A 21737-nucleotide genomic window follows, 5' to 3' on the forward strand; every position below is an offset into this window, starting at 1 on the left:
TTCAGCTCTAACTCTATGATCCAATGTTATTCTAACTAAGGCCATAATTGGGTTTTGTCTCAATATGTCAAATTTTAAGGGTACTGATAGCTCTTAAGAGTCCTTCTACAACATGGAAATAACAAAACTCAGCAGCTGGCTAATAGTAATAATAATGTTTAGATGAAATACAAAGCTTGTATAAAAGGAACTGAAATGAGCACTCACTTCCTTTGTGCAGTAGCCTTATACCATGATCTCTTTCTCCACTTTCCTGACTCTTGAAACAGCTCTTTCTCAAATTAGAAACTTTGGTCCAAATCTCTCAAAGAATCAAAGACGTGGGATTCTTGCTGCTTTGACCAGCTTGGTGTTTGAGGGGCTCATTCCAAGCCCAAGAAGCATTAGTTATAGTTCTGTCTCTGCTTCCTAAAATGAGGGCAAGAGTTTCCTAAAGAGAAAGAAAATCTTAGGGAATTTCCTAATCAAAGGAGTTTGGGGAGCTTTTGAATAACATAAAGTCTCCATTTGCTCGTAGGTCTTCAAACAGATGTAATGTTGTTACTTCAGACAGCCATATGTACTGCCTCTCCCACTGCATCCTTCCCCTCCAAAAAACCCTAGACATTAATTGAAGGTTTGTGTCATTGACCCCTTTGGAAGCCCGGTAAAGCCTATGAATTCTGTCTCAGAATAATGGTTTTTGCTAACTACGGTCATAATTGAAGGAAATGTGAAATTTCAGCTGGAGGCTAGGGAAAGTAAAGACAGAATCTTTTACTCCTCTAAATTCCCAGCTCTCCTGAACTCTAGGTTTGGGGACCCTAGAGAACAAATCTCCACTCTCATTGCACAGGTTTTCTATGACACGGTTAAGAAAGAGCTCCAATAACCTTTTCTTTTTTTAAAGGATGGAATCCATGCAGAGAACACTTTGTTCTTGGAAGCAAAATTAGCAGTGGGACCTCAAACTCACAGCCAAGATGGCAAGTAAAGCGGGGCGCAATGCATCCCGGTACATTTCATAACTCCTCACCTCCCTTCGACAGAGTGCCAAGAAGTGTTCCAAGGCTGGATCAGTGTCAATCCCCTCACTAAGTCATTAAGGGGAAACAGCAGGGCCTGGCACTCACAGTGCCAAAGGAGATGGGCCAGGCGGGCAGAGCCAGCAGATGCGGGCTGGTGCTGGTGACACTTGTGTCTGAAATGGAGCTTGCTCATTTTCACGTGTGACTCTCATGATCCCAAGTGGTGTTGATCTGCTCCTTCAAAAACTGGAAATTCAATTGTGGGCTCAAAATTCGGATAGAGAATTAATTATAAAAATAAAAATCACCTCTAAGCCTGGATCCAGGGAGTTTCCTCCATGGCAACGATGGGTTGTGCACCTACTTCCCCAAGGTGTTGGAAGGATCAGCTATCCGAGAGCACCGGAGAAATGAGAGCTATTGCTGGATGACAGCGGGGAGGAAGGAGAACCTGGAGCCTTGGAGGCAAGAAGGAAGGCCCCTGCTGAGCAAAAGGTAGTGACTCCTTACCTTGCTATGGCTGCAGCCCTCAAGGCTTCTGGCCACAGCTCCCATACAATGCACAGCCCAGTGAAAACAGTGATTTTGTTTGGAGGAAGGGGAGGAGTGTGTATACAGTGATGCTCAAGCTGGGTCTATAGTAAGATCTGATTAACGTTCCCTCCCCTTTTTTGAAAAGCCAGAATCCAAGGGAAATAAACTTTTATTTGGACCAATATGGTGCCGCTGGTTTACAGTGGGAGGGGGAAGATGATGAAATCTGTAAAATGGGCAGGAGATAAAATCTAAAATAATTTCACTTCATGATTTGTTAGGCACTTTATTGACATGATTCCCCTGGATCCTCATGACCACCTTTGGAGGCAGATGCTACCAGCCCCATTTTACAGATTCTGAGTACAGAGAGGAGGGGAAGAGCTAATGTGAGTCTGAGGCAGGACCTGAAGTCAGGTCTCTAACCCTAACCACTCCCCTCCTTCAAGAACAGATGGGTAAGAACTAGTACAAAACAGCAATGTAATGAGCCCTTGAAAAAACAGGCTGACGCCATTCTTAGGAAAGGTATCCAAGTAAACACTGGGACGTGTTATTGGAAAACAGTATTCCTGGGGGGTAAAACAACAAACCAAAGCCCAACTGTGGGGAAAGACTAGCTTCCAACAGAAATTACCGTCGTGCACGGCCCAAACTCACCCATCACCACTCCTTAGTTAATCATTCCCATGGCCCATTCAACTTGCTCCAAGGTGACTTTTTCGTTTTTAGTCAAGGGGCTGCCATCTAGTGGCAACTTTCAAAATTACTTGGGCCCAATTAGGGTAGACCTGATCGGATCATTGAATTGATATTAATATAAATACTGAGCCCACATTAAGTCAGTGATTCACATTCTTCCCTAGCAGATCAGGACAGCTTAAACACAAGCAGCATCTGTATACTGTACACGGTTTAGATTTTTTCCTGTCACTCTTGGCTCAAGCTCTCATTCTGTTTCCATTGTGATCCGAGGCCCTCTAATAAAATGACAGCTGGAACCGAGGGCGCACAGTCAGCCTCCCCATACTCACCTAGCCCAAACCCATTGCGCCAAATAATGGTCGGGAAATCCAGTGAGGACCTCCACCGCCCGCTTCTACCTCAGAACTGAAGAAAAAACCAGCCCAAAGCCCCAGGAGAAGGAAACGGAGCCCTCGGGCAAGGTCAGCAGACCAGGCGGGCAAAGTCCATGGCTGAATGGCGCAACTGGAGACAGGCCCCAAAATGGGACGAACAGGGCGCAATGATGGAGCTCCAGCATGTCTGCAATCCCCCAGGCAACCTTGGAGTTCTGTCCCAAGATGCCACAGAGAAAACCAGGACCACCAATCCACACAGCTCCCGAGAGGTGAAGACCAGAAAGTGAGGGAATGACCACAGAGGGCCGAGGCCCACCCAGGAGAAACAGAGAAGACAGAGCCTGGGCCTGGTACAGAGGCCGGGCCAAGAACTAGCATAGTTCTGGAAGTTGATCAGGAATGCCGATTAAAGCGACAGTGCGAGGACCTGGGTGAGCCATGTTACCCAGCTACAGGTAAACCCAAGGAGATAAGAATTACTGAAGAGACAGAAATGCCCAAGAATCCAACCTAGCAGTGCCACAAACCTGAATTTATTAAAGGGAAAATGGGCTTTCCACAAGGACTCCATGAATAATCAGAAGAAATGGAGCAAGAAATTTGGGTTTTCTTGTTGTTTTAAATGACAATTATCCCTTGCACTCACTTCTGTTCCGATTTTTCCCCTCCCTCCCTCCACCCTCTCCCCAAGATGGCAAGCAGTCCTATCCATGTTAAATAGATTACAGTAGATCTTGGATACAATGTATGTGTGCAAAACCGAACAGTTTTCTTATTGCTCAGGGAGAATTGGATTTAGAAGGTATAAATAACCTGGGAGGAAGAACAAAAATGCAAGCAGTTTACATTCATTTCCTAGTGTTCTTTCTTTGAGTGTAGCTGCTTCTGTCCATCCTTGATCAATTGAAACTAAGTTAGATCTTGTCTTTGTTGAAGAAATCCACTTCCATCAGAATACATCCCCATACAGTATCATTGTTGAGGTATATAATGATTTCCTGGTTCTGCTCATTTTGCTCAGCATCAGTTCATGTAGGTCTCACCAATCCTCTCTGTATTCATCCTGTTGGTCATTTCTTACAGAACAATAATATTCCATAACATTCATATACCATAATTTACTCAACCATTCTCCAATTGATGGGATGGGCATCCATTCATTTTCCAGCTTCTGGCCACTACAAACAGGGCTGCCCCAAACATTTTGGCACATTTTTTAGTATCTCTTTGGGGTATAAGCCCAGTAGAAACACTGCTGGATCAAAGGGTATGCAGAATTTGATAACTTTTTGGACATAGTTCCAGATTGCTCTCCAGAATGGCTGGATATATTCACAATTCCACCAAGCATGTATCAGTGTCCCTGTTTTCCCACATCCCCTCCAACATTCTGCATTATCTTTCCCTTTCATTCTAGCCAATCTGACAGGTGTATAGTGGTATCTCAGAGTTGTCTTAATTTGCATTTCTCTGATCAATAGTGATTTGGAACACTTTCATATTAGTTGTAATCGTTTTAATTTCATCATCTGAAAATTGTCTGGACAACCTGTATTCAGAACAGATCAAACAAAAATCAATGACTCTGGGATAGTAAGAAACATTAAGAAAACAGAAAAATGGAAACTATCTGATATGTACACACAGTGTGATCTGGAAAAAGTGGTCAAAGATAGGCAATTTAATCATCATTGGCTTCCCTGAAAACCATGTTAAAACCCGTGTTTTTAACATGTCAAGGAATCACAAATTAAAACTACCCCTATTTACTAGAACCCAAGGGTAAAGTGAATATGGAATGAACACATCACCTTCTGAAACCCTAAAAGGAAGTCCCAGAAATGTCATGGGCAATATCCAGCCACATTAAAAACTCTGCAACTATCCTGAAAAACGCTGAGATACTAATCACGCTCAGGGACATATAAGCTTTACAGCATTGTATATTTTTACAGCACTTACTGGCAGCTCACCCTATAAATAAGAGGTTAAAATACAATACTCCAAATGGCTAATGACATGGGCTTTCAACCAAGAACTCATTCTAGAAAGCCGCATCTAATCCTCTAGGGACGAAAACAGATATTTAGTGGAATTGAAGACTTTCAAGTGTTTCCAATGAAAAATTCAGAGGTGAGAAGGCTGAAATGTAGACACTAAAATCAGTGGACAAGTAAAAAACTAAAATCTCTTTCAGCAAGGGGTGTATGATGTTGCAGTATGTATGTATGTATGCTGTCTGGATGTGTATGATGATATAGTGCTAATTTAAGGGAAAAGGAACAAGTATCCCTTTAGAACTTCATTTTGTCAAAGGAAATTGAAAGAATTAAATAAGAAAAACAGGGAGAACTTGAGTAGGTCTTGCTTCTATTCTGAGGGCTTTCGATAGGGAAAGAGAATGGGAGAAGGGGACGGAACTCGGATTTCTCAGACAGACTTTATGAGAATATACACACACAGGAAGGGCTGGGAAGCAGGCACCTCGTGAGCTTCATTCACACTCCTGGCAGAAGCAAAGGAGGGCTGAAAACCCTTAACACTCAGTTTGTCAGAGAAATGCATCATATGCAACAGAGAAACGTGTGCAGATAGGAAAAGGAGGAGTCAAGGATGATATTGGGGAGGAAACAGTTACAAGCAAAACAAACTCCCTGATCCTGAAGGGGAAATTAAAAGAAAATACCTGGAACATATGCTCCTCAATGGGGGAATAGTTGAACAAATGAATAGGAAAATATATAAAAAAAAATATATATATATATATATATATAAATTTATGTAAGTATACAAATACAAGTTGTCCCCAAAGGCCTAGTGCAATTTTAAGCACTGAGAACTTTAAACTTAAAAAGCTTAGAATTTTTAAAAGTTTAAACTTTGAAACTGTGTGACGGAATATTCTTGCATTGTAAGAAATGATATTGGAAGGCTGAACTGACAAAGAATGAGGGGAATGGAAACAGAACAATCTGGAATAGTTCTTAAAGATGATTAGGAATGCTGATTCAAGAAACAGTGCTTGGGTATGTCCCCTGAGGACCTGGGTGAGCCCCAGCTCCCGAGAAGAGGTGATGGGCTGATGCAAGACGCAGAATGATACATTTCTGAACATGAAAGGGTCAATTTTAAAAACTTTTTAAAAGAAAATTCATAGAATGGAAAAGGGCCTACGTACCTTAGTTGCCCCACCAGTGAATTCTGTGCTTTTTTTTTCTGTAACTTTACTGAGAATTAATGATTAACAGCCAAGGAGGAGGGCACCAGGAAATCCAAAAAACCCTCAAGGCGTCTTCTTTTCAGAAGAGAAATTTCAGTGACTGACAGACAAATCAGCTTCTAACAATGATGGTCAGAAAAGCTCTTAAAAAATTATAATCTAGTTCAAACTTTTCAAATAAGGAAACAAAACTTCTAAAAAGGTTAAATGAAGGGCACAATTTTAGCAGAGCAAGCTTTGTACCTAAGTCCCGACTCCAAATCCACAATTCTTTCTATACCAGTACTGACTAGCTGTCAATATATAAGAAGTTTAGCTTTTTCTTTTTCAAATTCCCAGTTTACAAGGAGTATTTCAGATGCACAAGCTATGTTGCTCTGATGTACTCACACTTCAAGCTTTGAAGAATTGCCAGATGTGGTGAGTGAAAGCTAACCAGAACATGAAACCATCCACATCGGTGACTGTGTTGTCCTGTTACCGGCCAGCGGGTCAGACTGACACAGCTCCCATTGGAAATGTGCTGGAAGGTCCAGAAAGCCACAAGAACCCTATTCCAGACTACTTTCAGAATTCTCTAATGAGGATCACAGGCTTCTTTTGGACTTTCAAAGGCCAGTGGAATTCCGTGGAGAAATGTGTTCGTGTTTGTCCCCAGGGATGTCAACGAAATTTCAAGTCCAGAAAGCTGAACCAACAGGGTTGACACGGTCACGCTGACCGAGTTTCTGACCACATGGGCCTAACATGTAGCCATCACAAAAAAGCTAGGGATTTAATAGTATATCCTTACGTACCTGGCAGGACAATTCTGTGTTGGTAAGCATCCCCTTTAAACAACAAATTTTTGAAATTATAACTTTAATAAAGTTCTCCCTATGGAAAAATTCTAGCATCCAAGCTTCCTTTTAAATGAAGTATTTCAAATTCTAAATTTGGGACAGTTTTGGGGCTCTCGTATAAAAGTACAAATAAGGATGCTGACGAAAATAAGGAAAAAAAAAACTTCATTTTGGTATTTGCCGTTTAAAATATATATATATAATTTCCTACTGGGAACACAGAGAACTAGTTTATTAATTTCTTGCCTTTATAAAAACAACAGACCTGCTCAGGTTACTGTGACCTCTGACAGGTCAAGGAAACAAGTTATTTTCTGCTCAAATGTGATTATAGCACATTACAAAGTACTCTTTGCTATTTAACAAATGTTCTGGGACACTGAGTTTTGTGACCAATTTATTTTATTTTAACAATCTGTCAAAAGGAGCCCAAAAAGCAAAGGTTATTTTACATTTTCTTTTTTTTAAAAAAAACACAGACAAAACCTGTTAAATTTGACTATAAAAAACAGTTCTTGTGTGTCTGTCTCCCTCCCCAAGCTCCTCCGTGTCTTCTGCCTCCCACAGTCACCCCTACAAAGAAGGATCTGTTTCTTCATCTACTTGGAGCCAGTAGACAGCAGGGCAATCAGGCCTGATGAGGCACTTATGGATAAGATGTAGTTCCTGAAAAGGATGAACTGTCAAGGAAAAAGACAAACCTCTCAAATCATACCAAAGCCTAAAGGAGCTTCTCCACAGAGAGCATTTAATCACTATCATCTGCGCCTGGCACAAGAGAAACAAAAGTTCCCAAGACAGAAGTTTACCTGAAACAAGAAAGACCAGCAGAAACCTGCCTCTGCCTTAAAAAGAGTCTAGAACACAGGCATGGTGGCTGATTCACAGAAGTGCATCTTAAGAAACAAACAGCTCATTAAGCACCACAGCAAGTGTGAAGGGAAGAGACAACTGATCTTCTCCATGAATAACACACGCTGGCAGGTCTGAGGGTGGTCCCCAGGCCCCCAGGCTATCAGACAGCCCCCCAGGCTATCATTTAGACAGCCATGGCACCCCTAGCCCTTGGATTCTGAGCCCTTTGGGCATTCCCACAAGGCTGTGGCTGGCTGGGCCCACCTAGGACAGTCTAACCTAAATTTGTGAGGAGTCTCCCCTTTACTAAATCGGTAAGTACAAGACAAGACACTTCTCCTGCCCAATGGCTCCAATACATGAAACAAAAAGGGTCTCAAAATCATGTCACACATGCCTGTGGATTTGGGACTCCCCGGACTACCTTTGGTTCTGATTCCTTATCATTCGGAACTCTGGAGCTGGGGGGAAGGGAGCTTCATCTAATCTAGCCCCACTATCTCTCCCTAAGGAAGACCTCTGATAAGGAGTTTTCCCTCTCGGGGCCCTTCCCCCAGCCGACTCTCCCCAAGCTCAAAGGATACACTGTCGGGTTAAAGTTCTTCAGGATGAAGAAAGAAGCGACAATGACCAAGACCAGGAACAGGGTGTTGTTGTAGAAGATGGAAAAGGTCGTAGCTTCGTAATCGGCCACTTCATTCTTCTTCCACAGGATTCTGCAGACACAACAGACGGCAACATCATGGCTCCGAGCAGAGATGCCGGGGCTTTGGGGGTGGGGAGTCCAGACGGGACAGGACCCAAGGGACTAGGGGATGGGGCAGAGAGGCGCTGTCTACACTGGCCAGATGCCTGGCCCTGCTCTGGCTTTACATCCCGGGGCACAGAGAGCCACAGGAGGAGGACAGGCCCCTCAGCCTGTTGTACTCCTGAGTGACAGAGCTGACAGGCTGGAGGCCTGTGTGAGCAAAGCGACCAGGCCTTATGGCTGGGGGCTGGGCCAATCAGGGGAAACAATGGTGAGAGGATGGGCCTCTGGGGTCGGAGGAGCAGCTTGTGCAAAGGTCTGGAGGCTGGGGAGAGAAGCCCAAGTGTGAAGAGAGAGGGGGGCAGCCGGCAGGAGAGGATCACAACTCCTCTCCACCTGTGCTGGGTGGGTGGGGCAGTCCCTGAGTTAGGGGCCAAGGGAACCCTCCCCAGACCATCTGGCGTCTCAGACAGTCGCTTTGTCATCCCTCTTCTGCTTCTGCCGCTCACACTTTTGGCAGCGTGCTGTTCTTAGCATTAAGAGCTGAACCAGAAGTTGGCAGGAAAAGGGGAGGGAGAGGGCCGTGTGATCTGCTCTGAGTCCCCCCACCCTTTTGTTACAAGTTCTAAAATCTGAAAACATCCCTTTTCATGTGCCCCAAAGACCCTTTATATGTTTGTTAAGTTCACAAACTCAACCTTTCGTCCTTCTCTTTCCGAGACATCTTTCGGTTGTCGGCCTCAGACAGTTTCCGCGTCACTTCTTTGGAAACGGCATCCTCTCTCTTCTGGGCTACCCTGTGGGGGAAACACGCACACTTGCACAAGCTCTGGATGAGAGCCCCCTCCCAGAAACAAGCTGTCCTCGGCCAACCCTGGCAGCAGCAGGAAACTACGTCAGAAAAAAAGAGCTGGGCCTCGAGCCCCACATGTGTCTTCTAAAAACACAATCTGCGCTAGGCCCAAAGCAGGCCAGGTGACCGGAGGGCCACGATGCTTCCCAGAGCCATGAAAACGATTTGGTTTGGGTTATTTCAAGGGCAGAAGATGTGCCAAGGTTTAGACAGTCAACATGTCTATAATGCAAAGCCATAAGCACAGCCTCCAATCAATACCAATTCATTTACTATTTTTACCTAAAATGGCAAATGGACACCTCAAATTCTACTCATTTGGCTAGTAATAACAACAGGCCCAACAAATCCACTGCCTTGCCACTAATTAAAGGGCAACCTGCACACTTCCAGATACATGTAGTAATCCTTTCTATAACCTACCACACAAAGGGGAGATAGCATAACCTCACTGGTCTGAGTGACCCATTGGGAACGGACCCCACATGGCGATCTCAAGAAGGCGGAGGGGCACAGAGCTGAGGGGCACTGCAGGTGCCATGGGGTCAGAGGGAAAGGAGACTAGTCACAGACGCCAGTCACACCTTACAAATAGCTACTCACACAAAATGTGATTTGAAACAAGGGGACAAGATACTGTAGGGATAAATAAGAGAGGATGCTAGCCTCAAATCAACAGTCAGTCATCAGGGCAAAGAAAACAAAAGCCTGATGACTCGGATGAATAAAGCTGCTAACAAAAGGCAGAAACAAAATTCAAAGTGACTTCGAAACAACTTGATGAATTAAAAAATCAGTCAAAATAGAAGTCAAGTCATTCCATCAATGTGCAAGGTCTACACTGGAGTTTGGATACAAAGGCACAGTATGGCGTCCACTGGAAGACCCAAAGTCATGTGACCACAAGGAAGATGGACTTGGCGAAAAGGAAAAAATAAGGGAGGAAAAGGAGTGGAGGACAGGAAGGTGTGAGGCACCAGGAGAAATGGAGAGGTGACCCAAAACTGAATACAATTCATGGTAGAAAACACCAGAATTCACCTTCTAGGTCTATGAGAATGATCTGTCCTCTAAGTTTTGCATAAAGTCAGAATTATACATCCAAAAAAAGATTTGGAAAAATAAAGTTCACAGAGATTTAAAGTACAAAAAGTGAAAGGAACTGGGCAGTTTAAGCTGGGCAGCCAGGGAGCAACATAGTGCACAGAGTGCTGGGCCTGAACCCAGGAAGACATCTCTCTCAGATACTTCCTAAATGTGGGACTGTGGTCAAGTCCGTTTCACCTCAATTTCTCATCTGTCAAGTGAGCTGGAGAAGGAAATGACAAAAACTTCAGTATCCTGGCCAAGAAGACCCCGAAGCCACATAGATTTGCACAAGACTGAAATGACCCAACAACAAAGGAAATTAAAGTTATAGATTACTGTCTTTAAGTAAATAATACTGAGAAGTTTAAATTTTAGGAGGGAAGAAAAGAGGCAAAAAGGGAAGGAAGGAAAGAAGGAGGAGGGAGGAAAAGGAAAGGAAAAAAAAAAGGGGGGAACAGGGGAAGGAAGGGAGAAAAAGAATCAGGTAAAAGGGGAGAAAAAGAATCAGGTAAAAGGGAGATTCACTTGAGAAGTATCCTATGAACCATTAGGGTCCATAGGTATTGAGAGAGACTACAAAACCCCTAACCTTGGGGAATCTTCAATAATCTTCAGGCAACCATCTGTCCAAAAGATTCACACATTCAGCTTACTGAGGGCAAGGAAATTAGCTTGGGGGATTCATGAACTCCACGGTTCTGTAACAAACCAAAACTAACCCAGGAGGCCACCTCACAATCGTTACGGTCCTCTGCACCAGAGGTGGTTCTAAAATGCTTAGCACGGTGCCTGGCACTGGAAGCACAGGCTTGCTGACTTGCTGACCTGACCAAAATGGACATTCAATCCCAAACTGGATTAAGGCGGTCACCACTGCAAGTGCTGGGGACCTTCTGACTTCATCAACAAGCTGCTGCTGGGCACCTAGAGAACCCAAAGCACTGGACACTGGGGGACTCCAATAAGCCGACTGCTGCTCTCAGGACGTACAGCACACAGAGGCAATGAAGCCCAGGACTGGGACTCCCCCAACACAAAGCCTCCCAGAAGGCTTGTCTACGTGACCCGCCTCCAGTCAAGCCTTTCTGGAGCTAAGTTTCCTGCCAAGTCTCAGAGAAACACTTGACACAAACTGACACGAAGACAGGAAGTGTGGATGGCAGGAATTAGCAAGCCACCAAGGAGAGGATGGAACGAAGATGGGTACAGCAGAGTCAGCTGACCAATGCCCTGGGTGTGAGCAAACAGAGGGAGATGCTAGGAGACCAATGGCAAGCCAGAAAATGATTCCCACAGCCTGATGGAGGATACATTGGGTCAGACCCAGGGTTGAAGGAATGAAGGTCTGTTCACATACTAGCAGTGGTGACACAAAAGGAAAGGGAGGGCAAGGCCCAGAGAGAAGCAGCCGCCAGATCTCCCAGGATCTGTGGCTAAAGGAGCGGGGACAAGTCCATTAGATTCATCAATTCACCAGCCTGGGTTGGCAGAGACCTTGGAACCCGAGCTGTCCGACCTCCTCCTTATTTCAGAGATCAGGAAATAGAGGGTGAGGGACCACCCTGATGTTCTATGACAATTGCCTGGGAGAGCCGATGAGAACCCAGCAAACAAGAGAGCCTTAAGGAGAGCTAACTTTGTTTTTAACCCCCCCCCCAAAAAAAAAAAAGTCCACTGAGACCACTGTTTTAAGAGAAATAATAATTCCTTTCATTTTTCCTAAGTGAAAATGTTAGAAGAGTCAATAAACAAAGGCAGCAATTCTTTCCCATTCTGCCATTTCTCTTATGAGAATGTCTTTTACACAGAAAAAATACAATAATTATGTCAGAAAGTAGGTATTTTATCTCTTGGGGGAGGGCCCCTCTGAAAGTGCTCATGGTTTCTGGAGGGCCTGGTCTTTCTGAAAAGTCTTACACTGTAAGAAAGAGTATTGTGAGACTCTAACCCAGCCGTGGAATGATCCCCAGAGTGGTATTTAGACGTCTCACAATCTTGGGTCAGATTTTCAACAATACCTACAACTAATTCAAAATGAGTATGCCGACAGAAATGAAAGACTGCTGGGGGAAAACATCCTAAGAAGCTTTTCATGGTTAAAAAGAATCTACTTTAATAGATTTTTTTTTTTTTTAAATTACTCACTTGTGTTTAAGAACAAACTTGACGTTCTTGTACGCAAAAGCTACCAAGTAGGTGCTGACCAGGGTCATGACGCTGTAGAGAACTGCAGACTGCACCAGGTCCATGTGCCATATCCTCCAGTAGAGCCCTGCAAAGCACAAAGCCCGCTGTGACTGCCTGTGACTCGCTCTCCAGACACAGACCACGGAGGCATCGAGCTGCCTTAACACAAAAAATACGGATGCTATGAACTTACCAAAAACATCACCTGTAAGTTTTTAAATTTTCTTTTACACTTAATTTGGAGAACTTTGAAAAATAATTTTTTATTTTTACATGGCGGTACATTCAGCACCATGCATTGTGCGAGTGTTTCTGGATGATGTTTTCTCAGTCATCTGGCCTGGTGCCTCCATCTATGACCATTACCTCGGTCCCCGGGCTTATCCCCATGGGAGACTTTTTCTTATGGGATGGGGTCTAAAGTGGAGGATTTTAAGGACAGCAGTAGAGATTAAAAACTCGATCCAGTCAGTCACAGAACAGCATCTGATGAAAGTTTTTACTTGGTCCTAAATAGCACAAGATAGTGATCATGAGGCTTGAGCCCCAGTCACCAGAGAGCTGATGGGTGGACAAGACACCAGGCCGCTCGCTCCCCGCCTCCCTGTGAGACTCTGCCGAGATGAGTGATATTCCCAACCGCCCGGCAGGGCTGGGACCACCAGCCTCAGCCATCACGGCCTCTCTGGACCCAGGATGAATCATTCCAGTAAGACATCTAAAGCTTCTGGGAACGTGATCCAAAGTCCCAACATCAAAGTGGGGGCAGAAGGCTCCTCCGGGCCAGTGCTCTTCAACAACTGGGCCAAGGAATAAGCACGGAGCCCCTACTGCATGTGTCCTGGGTGAGGAGCAAGCATTGAGCCCCTACTGCATGTGTCCTGGGAGAGGTGCAAACATTGAGCTCCTACTGCATGTGCCTGGATGAGGAACAAACATTGAGCCCCTACTGCATGTGTCCTGGGAGAGGTGCAAGCATTGAGCTCCTACTGCATGTGCCTGGATGAGGAACAAACATTGAGCCCCTACTGCATGTGTCCTGGGAGAGGTGCAAGCATTGAGCCCCTACTGCATGTGTCCTGGGAGAGGTGCAAGCATTGAGCTCCTACTGCATGTGTCCTGGGAGAGGTGCAAACATTGAGCCCCTACTGCATGTGTCCTGGGAGAGGTGCAAACATTGAGCCCCTACTGCATGTGCCTGGATGAGGAACCCTCTGGGCCTGGGCCTCCGTTTCTTCGCCATAAATGGGAGACGCTGCTTGCAGGCAGGATCTCTGCCTCTGCCTGGATCTCTAGGCTGGCACATAGTAGGTACAAGTTAAATCAGCCTCTTCCCACCCCCCAGCCCCACCTGCTGCTCTCCTCCCCCCCCCAGCCCAGCTCCGGACGTCCGCAGCCCCCAAAGGCTCCGTCTGGCGGAGCGCGGGCCAGGGAGACACAGCCACGCCCCCGTTCCTCTTCGCGGGGCCGTTTCTAACCGGGCCTCCCTCGGCTCCCCGCCAGCCCCCGGGGCCCGCGCCAGCGCGGCCGAAGCCCTGGGGTCCCAGGGTGGGACACGCGGGCGGCCGGTGCCGAGCGGCCCGAGTCCCGGGAGGGGGCCCCCTGCCGGAGCGCCTGGTGCGCGCACGCCCCCCCCCCCCCCCCCCCCCCCCCCCCCCCCCCCCCCCCCCCCCCCCCCGGGCCGCCCGCCGCCGTCGGGGGGCCCACTCACAGATGGGGATGGCGGAGACGATGAAGGCGTTCCCGAAGAAGAGCGCCGACGACTTGGCCGAGAGGTTGCGGCTGAAGTCCTGGAGGAGCAGGTCCTCCTCGGACTGCTGCTTGAGGCCGCCCTTGGGAGCCATGTCCGGGAAGGCGGACACAGAGGAGTCAGTCACAAAGCGGGCCCGCTCGGATGCGCCGCAGCCCCGGCGAGCGCGAGGCGGGGAGAGGAAGGCGCGCGCCACGCCCCTCGCGGCCGCCGTACCCCGGAGCGACCCGTCAGCGCAGATCGGGGCGGGACGGCCGCCGCCCCCCGGAGCGAGCTCTGCGCGGTGATTGGCAGGCGAGGATGCCCGTCTTCGCGCCGTGACGTGTGAGCGCGACGAGGACGTTCAGTTCCGGGTCTGCTGCCGCGGAGCGGCGACGTGGCGGCGAGCGGTTGTGACGCAGGGGGAGGAAGGAGGTGCTTGCGGCTTTTTTTTTTAAGTCCTCAAACTTTATTGACAAAAAGTGACACAGACACCGACATGGAAATTCTCCGAAGGAGGGGGTGAAGAGGAGTGAAAACTGAAGTAAGACCAGAGGGAGGAGTCCTTCCTTGGTTCTTTTGTTCTGCCCTCGCATGCAAGCATTCATTCATTCATTCATTCACTCAGCCTGTATCCCTTCTTCCCCATTAGCCTCTATTTAACTATTTAGTTAATAAACTGCTTATAATATATATTATATACATATAATATATATTATTATATATAATACATAAAACAAACTTATTAACATTATTTTTATGATATGTATTTACATATATTTTAATTTTGTACGCATATAATTATATCTTGACATTGCCTTGTATCCATTTCCATCTGTTTATTAATATTACTTTTATGTTATATATTTGTTTTAATATTTAGTAATATATAATTACATATGTACATAATATATATTAAATATAACTTTTAACCATTTGTATATTTGCATTTATCGACGTGTTTATGCTGTGTATAAACATGTAAATATATTTGCAATATTTTTCCATCTACGGTGAGTTGCATTGTGGGTAGAGAGCTGGGCTTGGCGTCAAGAAGACCCGAATTCACATTTAACCTCAGATACTTTTTATGGCCCTGGGTACAGCACACTTAAGCCCCTCTGCCTCAGTTTCCTCATCTCATTCAATTCGTTCAGTCAACATTTATTAAGCACTTGCTGTATACCAGGCACTGCAATGAAATGCTGGTGATACATTTCCTTTCCCAGTCTTCATCATGGAGGGGATGATGAACGATGTGGACGTCATTCCCTTCCAGTCAGTTTAATAACTTCAATATTAAAATTCCATTCGGGGTAGGCAAGGGTTAGTGAACTCTGACTCCCGGCATTAATTAGCCCCTGCCCCCCCCCCCCCCCCAAGAAAGCATGAACAAGCATTTGTTTTCATGGCCGTGTTCATAATTTTGACGGTCATTTTGCCGCTGGGCTTCATTGTGCAATCTTGGCAGAGTCCTCTCTTCCCTGCTGGTCAGTTTCCTTAGCCCCCTACGAAAAGCTGGTAAATGTTTAGCAACGTCCCTCTGGAAAGTCCCCCACCCTTGTAAGTTTCACTGACATGATTAGCTTTGTCTCCATCACTTCCTTAAGTCTCGGTAATCAACAAAACAATAATCAGAGTCCTGATGTGTGTCCTTGGTGACTGCTGAGATGTCAATGCTCACACTGAAAATTAATCTAAGCTCTCTAAGCTGGTACGAACTCCAGCGGAAAGCCCTCCCCAATCTGCCCCCCCCCCTTACCTCTCCAGTCTTATGTATTTTTAAGTTATGCCTTTTCTTTTTGGATTACATTATAATTCTTCCCCACTGCCAGCTAGCCCATTGAGTCTTCCCTCGTACAAAAGACTTTAAAAAGAAAGAAAAATATCAGTTCAACAGAAGGAACATATTCTCTGTGTCTGATAGTACATGTTCTTTCTGTGCCTGCACTGAAGGGAATATGGTAGGTTTTCTCACCTCCTCTCCAGAAACTGGCTTAGTCATTTTAGTTACAAAATATTCTATTTCATTTTGTTGGGTGTTTTTTTTTTTTCTGTTTATACTTTTGTTGTCATAGTGTTTTGTTTTCCTAATTTTGCTTACTTAACTGTTTCATTTTCCATATCTTCCTTCCTTGATGTCATGATCCTTTCCCAGAATAAAAGACAAGTAACCTGTGAATAGCTGCCCTATTGGGTGGGGATCCAACTGGCCAATTCCAATTGGGAAACAGTTCCTCCCTTCCTCCTGCCCTCCCTCCTTCTTTCTCTCCTTGCCTTCCTCCTTTCCTTCCTTCCTTCTTTTTTTCCTTCCTTTCTTCCTTTTTTCTTTGCTTCCTTCCCTTCTTTATTCTTTCCTTCTTCCTTTCTTTCCTTCTTCCTTTCCTCCCTTCCTTCCTTCTTTCTTTCCTTTCTTTTCTCTCTTCCACTCATTTGTGTGCCCCCGATTGTTGTCATTCCTCAACTGATGGGCACTTATTTTATTTCCAGGTCTACTATACCAAATGCTGCAGTGAATATTTTAATATTTAATACCTTCCAATGTGATCTTTGGGTCTATATATATTTATTTCAACTTACACCATCTCTCACTTACTTATTTCAAGTAAATTTGCTTATCTATTGTTCCTCTAAATAGCTTTACATCCTCTACTTCCCTGCTTGGGAGGATCTGGCCCCATGTACAGAATGTACTCTCTCCTTGCATATATCCTATAGTTTCTCTAGTTTCATTCAAAACCCAGCTCAGAGGCTTTAGATGCAATGATGATTTCTAAATATCTCAGTTGTTAATCATCTTTCTCTTTCATTCTTAAAATTCTTAACACTCCCATGTGAACTGTCCTCCCAGAGATCCCTTGCTTCCTTAGGATACAGGATTAATGCCATGAATCATTGCGCATTAGCCCCTACTAGTGAGGTTCCTCTGAATCATAAGACAGTAGATATAATCAGGTCTTAGCAAAGAAAGGCATTTTTAAAGATGGCACAGTGAAAAACAGTAGGTAGGCAATCACCCCCATATAAGCATGAGATAAATCCCCCCACAAATGCTCAGTGTCTGAGAAAAGTAAGAACAAATTTATAGATGATAGTAATGAGACAGACACAGGAGAAACTCACCTGGCCGAGTGGGGCCTGAAAGCAGCTTTTCTCATCATCCAGTCTTTATGCAACCCCTTTAATTACAGCATCTCTGCTTGAAGAATTACTGTGTTAAGAAACCAGGGTCTCTTGCTTTCCAAAGCTTTCAATTGCCAGGGATAATTCTTCCTTGGATCCATGGTCAGCTCTTTTTTCTGCTGCCAAGGGTTCCTTTCCTCAAAGCTTTTTTTGGCCTCAAGTGCCTGCCTCTAAGGATATTTATCTGGAATATATAACTCTGCTCTCTCTACTGTGCCTCAAACTCTCTTGAATTGATTAACTCTTAAACTGCTAATGAGGTATCTCCCTCTGGGCCAGTTGCTACTAGACATCATGAATGACAGAAAGGGGGAAAGAGAGAAATGTCCTCCTAACTTTTTCAGGGGTATCTTCCAGAATCTCTATACCTTCAAAATTACAAGTTATTTTTTAGGTTTACTAAAAATCCTCCAAAGTTCAATTTTTTTCCCCGGTGAGATTGTATCTTTAATTAATTTCAATTACATCTCATAAAAGGATCACTAGGAGGCGTTAACACCATATTAATACATAAATATTTCATTTTCTTTATAATTACATTAAATGCACTTGGGGAGGTGGGCTAGGAAATATCCTTTTGCACAAGACTTTGTATACCTTTTATATATTTAATTTATTTAAATATATGGTGTATCTCCCTTCTTCCTCTCCCCCGTTTAATTTAAGATCCTTGAGGTCAGAGTTTATACCTGTTTTTGTTGTTGCATCCCCAGTGACTAATACACTGCCTTCCAGCTAGAAAACTTGATAAATGCTTGTTGAATTAAGTTCAATAGACTTTCTTAAACTGTAAAATGAAAGGTTGGACAAAGTGATATATAAATTCCCTTCAAGCTCCAAATATCCCAAGACCCCAAAGATTTGAAAATATATGTACATTTTAATTTAGGATTAATAAATTCATCTTTACAAGAATATAATCAAACAAAAGCATATAGGAAGTTTTTCTGGTATATTCTCTGACTTTAAAGCTTACATTTTATGAGAAAAAATATTTTTCTAGTTCAATATTAAAACATAGTAAAAAAAAAATTTAGTGACAACCCCAATACACATAGGTTGCAGGAAAAAAAAGTTTGTTTATAAGCCTAAGGGTACTAATAAAATGATTTTGGAAACTGAAACCTATCTAGGGAAATATATTATACTAATAATCATTGAGAGGGGTTTTAATATTTTAAGTTCCCCAATTCCCCCAGTTTCTCATAAATGCAAGAGTTATCACCCATGCAGGATAGAGGCAGTATTGCAAGGCACAATAAATTAAGATTTTTCTGGTTGTATATTTCAGCCATATTTCATAACAGCTTTATGCAAACTAAAGCAGCTCCTGGCTTCAAATGGAATGTGGGAGATAAGTGAACTCCCCATTCTGATACAGTTTAGCCTTTTAGGTTTCTTCCAGAAGGCCTTACTGGCCAACCTTGAGCCCAACATTTCCAGAAAGATGACATTGGCCACATTGGAGGAGGAGTTTAGTGAAACTAAAAACAAACAAAATAGGAAGACTATGAACAGCATGGTTGTAATAGCGCCCTAGAGAAATGAGTGACCAAATATGGATGAAAACTGGGGATTAGCATGCTTTGTATTCCCCTTCAGAAGGTCCAAGGCCAGGATCTGTGACAGCGAATAGGATGGGAACAAGAATTTCAGGGCCCACATTACAGATGACACTTCTGGTAGCCTTTTAACCTATCACGGGCAGGAGTAATCTGTAGCAAGTTAGCAGTCCACTCAGCACAATTTTTAAACAATGTGGAAATTTAAGTCCTTAGGGAGAGCCCAGACCTATCATGGCTGATATGCTTGGAGATCCCAGTCGCTCTTAGATACAAAATTACACAAATCTGGCAAAGAGCTTTTTATAATATTTATCATCTTCCAAACTTGCTTCTTAAAGCTTCGGGGCACATTCCCATCTGTCTCTAGTTTCTTAAGGCTCATGAACAGTTTACTTCCTAATCCCAGTAGGCCACTGGGTCCTTCTCCCTGTCCTATGGATAGCACTTGAAATATATGACCTACGGTATCACTAGAAGTTCTGGGGCTACAGAGTGAAAAGTTCCTAAATCATGACATCCAGTCACATAAGGATCTTCTTTATCTAAGTTGCCCTTCCCTCACGTGCACCATGAGCTTATTTACAAAGTCATTCCCAACCAATCCTGCCAACAAATGCTCTGAATAAGACCCGATTCTTGTCTCAAAAGCTTTAGGATTAAAATGAAATAAGACACTCAGAAGGTAGCAAAATATTAACTTCCCACATCCAGCCTTGTGGTATCTCTTTCCAGAGGTGTTTGATGGCTTCCTTCAATGACTATTTCCCACTCTGGTTCTAATACATCAGGGTACTTTTCTTTGAGGATATCTTGAAGAATGCTATCCAGGCTCTTTTTTTTCTTTCTTTTTTTTGGGGGGGGTGGGGTCATGGTCTTCAGGCAGACCAATGAGTTTTAAATTGTCTCTCCTGGATTTATTTTCCAGGTTGGCTGTTTTTCTAATGAGATAGTTTACATTTTATTTCTTTTTTTACTTTACAAAGGTATATCCTTGTTGACTGTCCTTATGGTAGCACCAAAAGGATACACCATTGATTCAATTGGGCACAACTTTCCCATTTCCACACCTGCCACAGGGGCAGTTTGGTCAGAAGCATGGGTCAAGGTTGACTTTTAATGCGTTGCCTTTTGTTTCTGGATAATCTGGGATGTTATGTTAATGATTTAAGCCTTAGTTCCCACCCCACCCCCCAGTTCCTTTCTGAAGGAAAAACTAGCATAGCCTATAGGCAGATGTGTGGATGTCCTTTCTACCACACTGACCCTTGTTGTGAATTAGAATGTGGTCCTCCCATTTGCGATATCTCCTTTGAGAAGTGTTTGATAAAATGAAGGGCAATAAAAGGTTAAAATAAAGCTATTTATGTAGTGGAGTAGACATTGTAGAGTCCTTGGCTTTTGAAACAAGCTTTAGATTCAAATTCTTGCTCACACAGCATGTTTTGGAAACCACTTCAACATTTCTGTCTTGGTAAAATATATAGAGTATTGGACTCCGAAGTGGAAAGACCTTGATTCAAAATCTTGCTTCATATACTCACTAGCTTTGTCACCTATCAGTGTAGATGCTCAGATGTGGGCTTTGATGAGCCCTAAGGTCATTTCTGGCTGTAAATTTATGATTTTATAAATCGTTCTCTGTAAAGTCAGTAAAACTTACGGGATTGTGGCGAAAATGAGATGACTTACATGTAAGCTTCTTTGCCCACATTTCTCTCTCAAAACAACATAAGCCCCTTAAAGGCAGGGATTTGTTTTTCTTTAAATCTCCAGCATCTGATATATGGTATGTTGTTGGACTAGTGCTGGCTTGCCAATAGTTGATAGACATTTATTGATTACCCAGCGAAGCTAGGTGACATAGTAATTAGAGTGCTGGACCCTGAATCAGGACCTAGTTCAAATCTGACCTCAGGCATTTATTAGCTGTGCAGTTCTGGACAAGTCACTTAATTTTGTTTGCTTCATTTTACTCCTTTGGAAGGTGAGTCAGAGAAGAAAATGACAAACCATTTCAGTATCTCTGCCAAGAAAACCCTAAATGAGGTCACAAGAGTAGAACGTGACTAATCAACTAAATAATAACAACAAACAACAGTGTTAATCATTGAAGAAATAAATTTAAAAATATATATAGTCCTTTCCCTCAAAAAAGTTTATCAGTTGAAACAAATTGATAAAAAAAAAAAAAAAAGAAAAGAAAAGAGAAAAAACAAAAAATAGTTGTTAAACATAGACTAAATCATTTCATTAGCAATGAAAATTTCTGGTACTTGTTTTATTCAAGTTTGTGTAAAATACGATGAAAATGGGGCAAAAGGAGACTCTGGGCAGTGTGAGTATGAAGGGATCTGCCCTTGCTTCATCAGTCTATGGGGCTCCAGTTAAATAAAAGGGTTTCTGCCCCAAACCTTGACTATCAAGAGGCAGTTTCACAATAGAGAGTGTTGGCCCTACATTCAGGGAATCTGGCTTCAAGTGCTGGCTCTGATTTCATTCCTGTGTAATTTTGAGCAGTTCCTTCATTCATGGAAGCCTCAGTTTCCTTATCTATAAACTAAGGTTAATAATACCTAAAGTGCCATCCTCAGAGGGTTGTTGGGAGGCTCCCCTGAGGTAACCATGAAAGCACTTTGCAGACAGACACATACATAGTTATCATTATAATTTTTTTTTGGAAACTGTGAATATGGGTAGTCATCTTTTAAAAGTCTTCCTTTGTGCTCCTGCCTGCTCCCAGTTAGTGCTGAGGTGGTTGTTTATCTTCCCGGCTCTGAGGATTCTGGCCTGAGGCAGGCTCTTGGGTGGGTAGGAAGCCCTTGTGTGGCCAAGCCTGTTGACCT

At 43.8% G+C, this 21737-nt stretch overlaps 1 protein-coding gene across 1 annotated transcript; it reads right to left on the reverse strand.

Annotated features, from left to right (window-relative positions):
* Window positions 1–7068: 7068 nt before the first annotated feature.
* SSR3 (signal sequence receptor subunit 3) lies at window positions 7069–14374 on the reverse strand. Its single transcript, XM_031957558.1, has 5 exons — window positions 14129–14374; window positions 12376–12502; window positions 8987–9085; window positions 8125–8256; window positions 7069–7351 (listed from the first exon to the last, which is right to left on the reverse strand). Exons 1-5 carry the CDS (start codon window positions 14259–14261, stop codon window positions 7285–7287), a joined length of 558 nt encoding a protein of 185 aa, XP_031813418.1. The 5' UTR covers window positions 14262–14374; the 3' UTR covers window positions 7069–7284.
* Between the last annotated feature and the right edge of the window lie 7363 nt (window positions 14375–21737).

The sequence above is a fragment of the Sarcophilus harrisii genome, chromosome 3 (genome assembly GCF_902635505.1).
Source record: "Sarcophilus harrisii chromosome 3, mSarHar1.11, whole genome shotgun sequence".
NCBI classification, from domain to species: Eukaryota; Metazoa; Chordata; class Mammalia; order Dasyuromorphia; family Dasyuridae; genus Sarcophilus; species Sarcophilus harrisii.

Excerpts from the sequence above, each read along its gene's own strand:
- SSR3 (XM_031957558.1), bottom strand. The coding sequence starts at position 14,261 with ATGGCTCCCAAGGGCGGCCTCAAGCAGCAGTCCGAGGAGGACCTGCTC. Across the intron at positions 12,503-14,128 it reads CGTCTCCGCCATCCCCATCT|GGCTCTACTGGAGGATATGG; the intron begins GTGAGTGGGCCC and ends TGTGCTTTGCAG. Across the intron at positions 8,257-8,986 it reads CGGAAAGAGAAGGACGAAAG|AATCCTGTGGAAGAAGAATG; the intron begins GTTGAGTTTGTG and ends TTGTGTCTGCAG.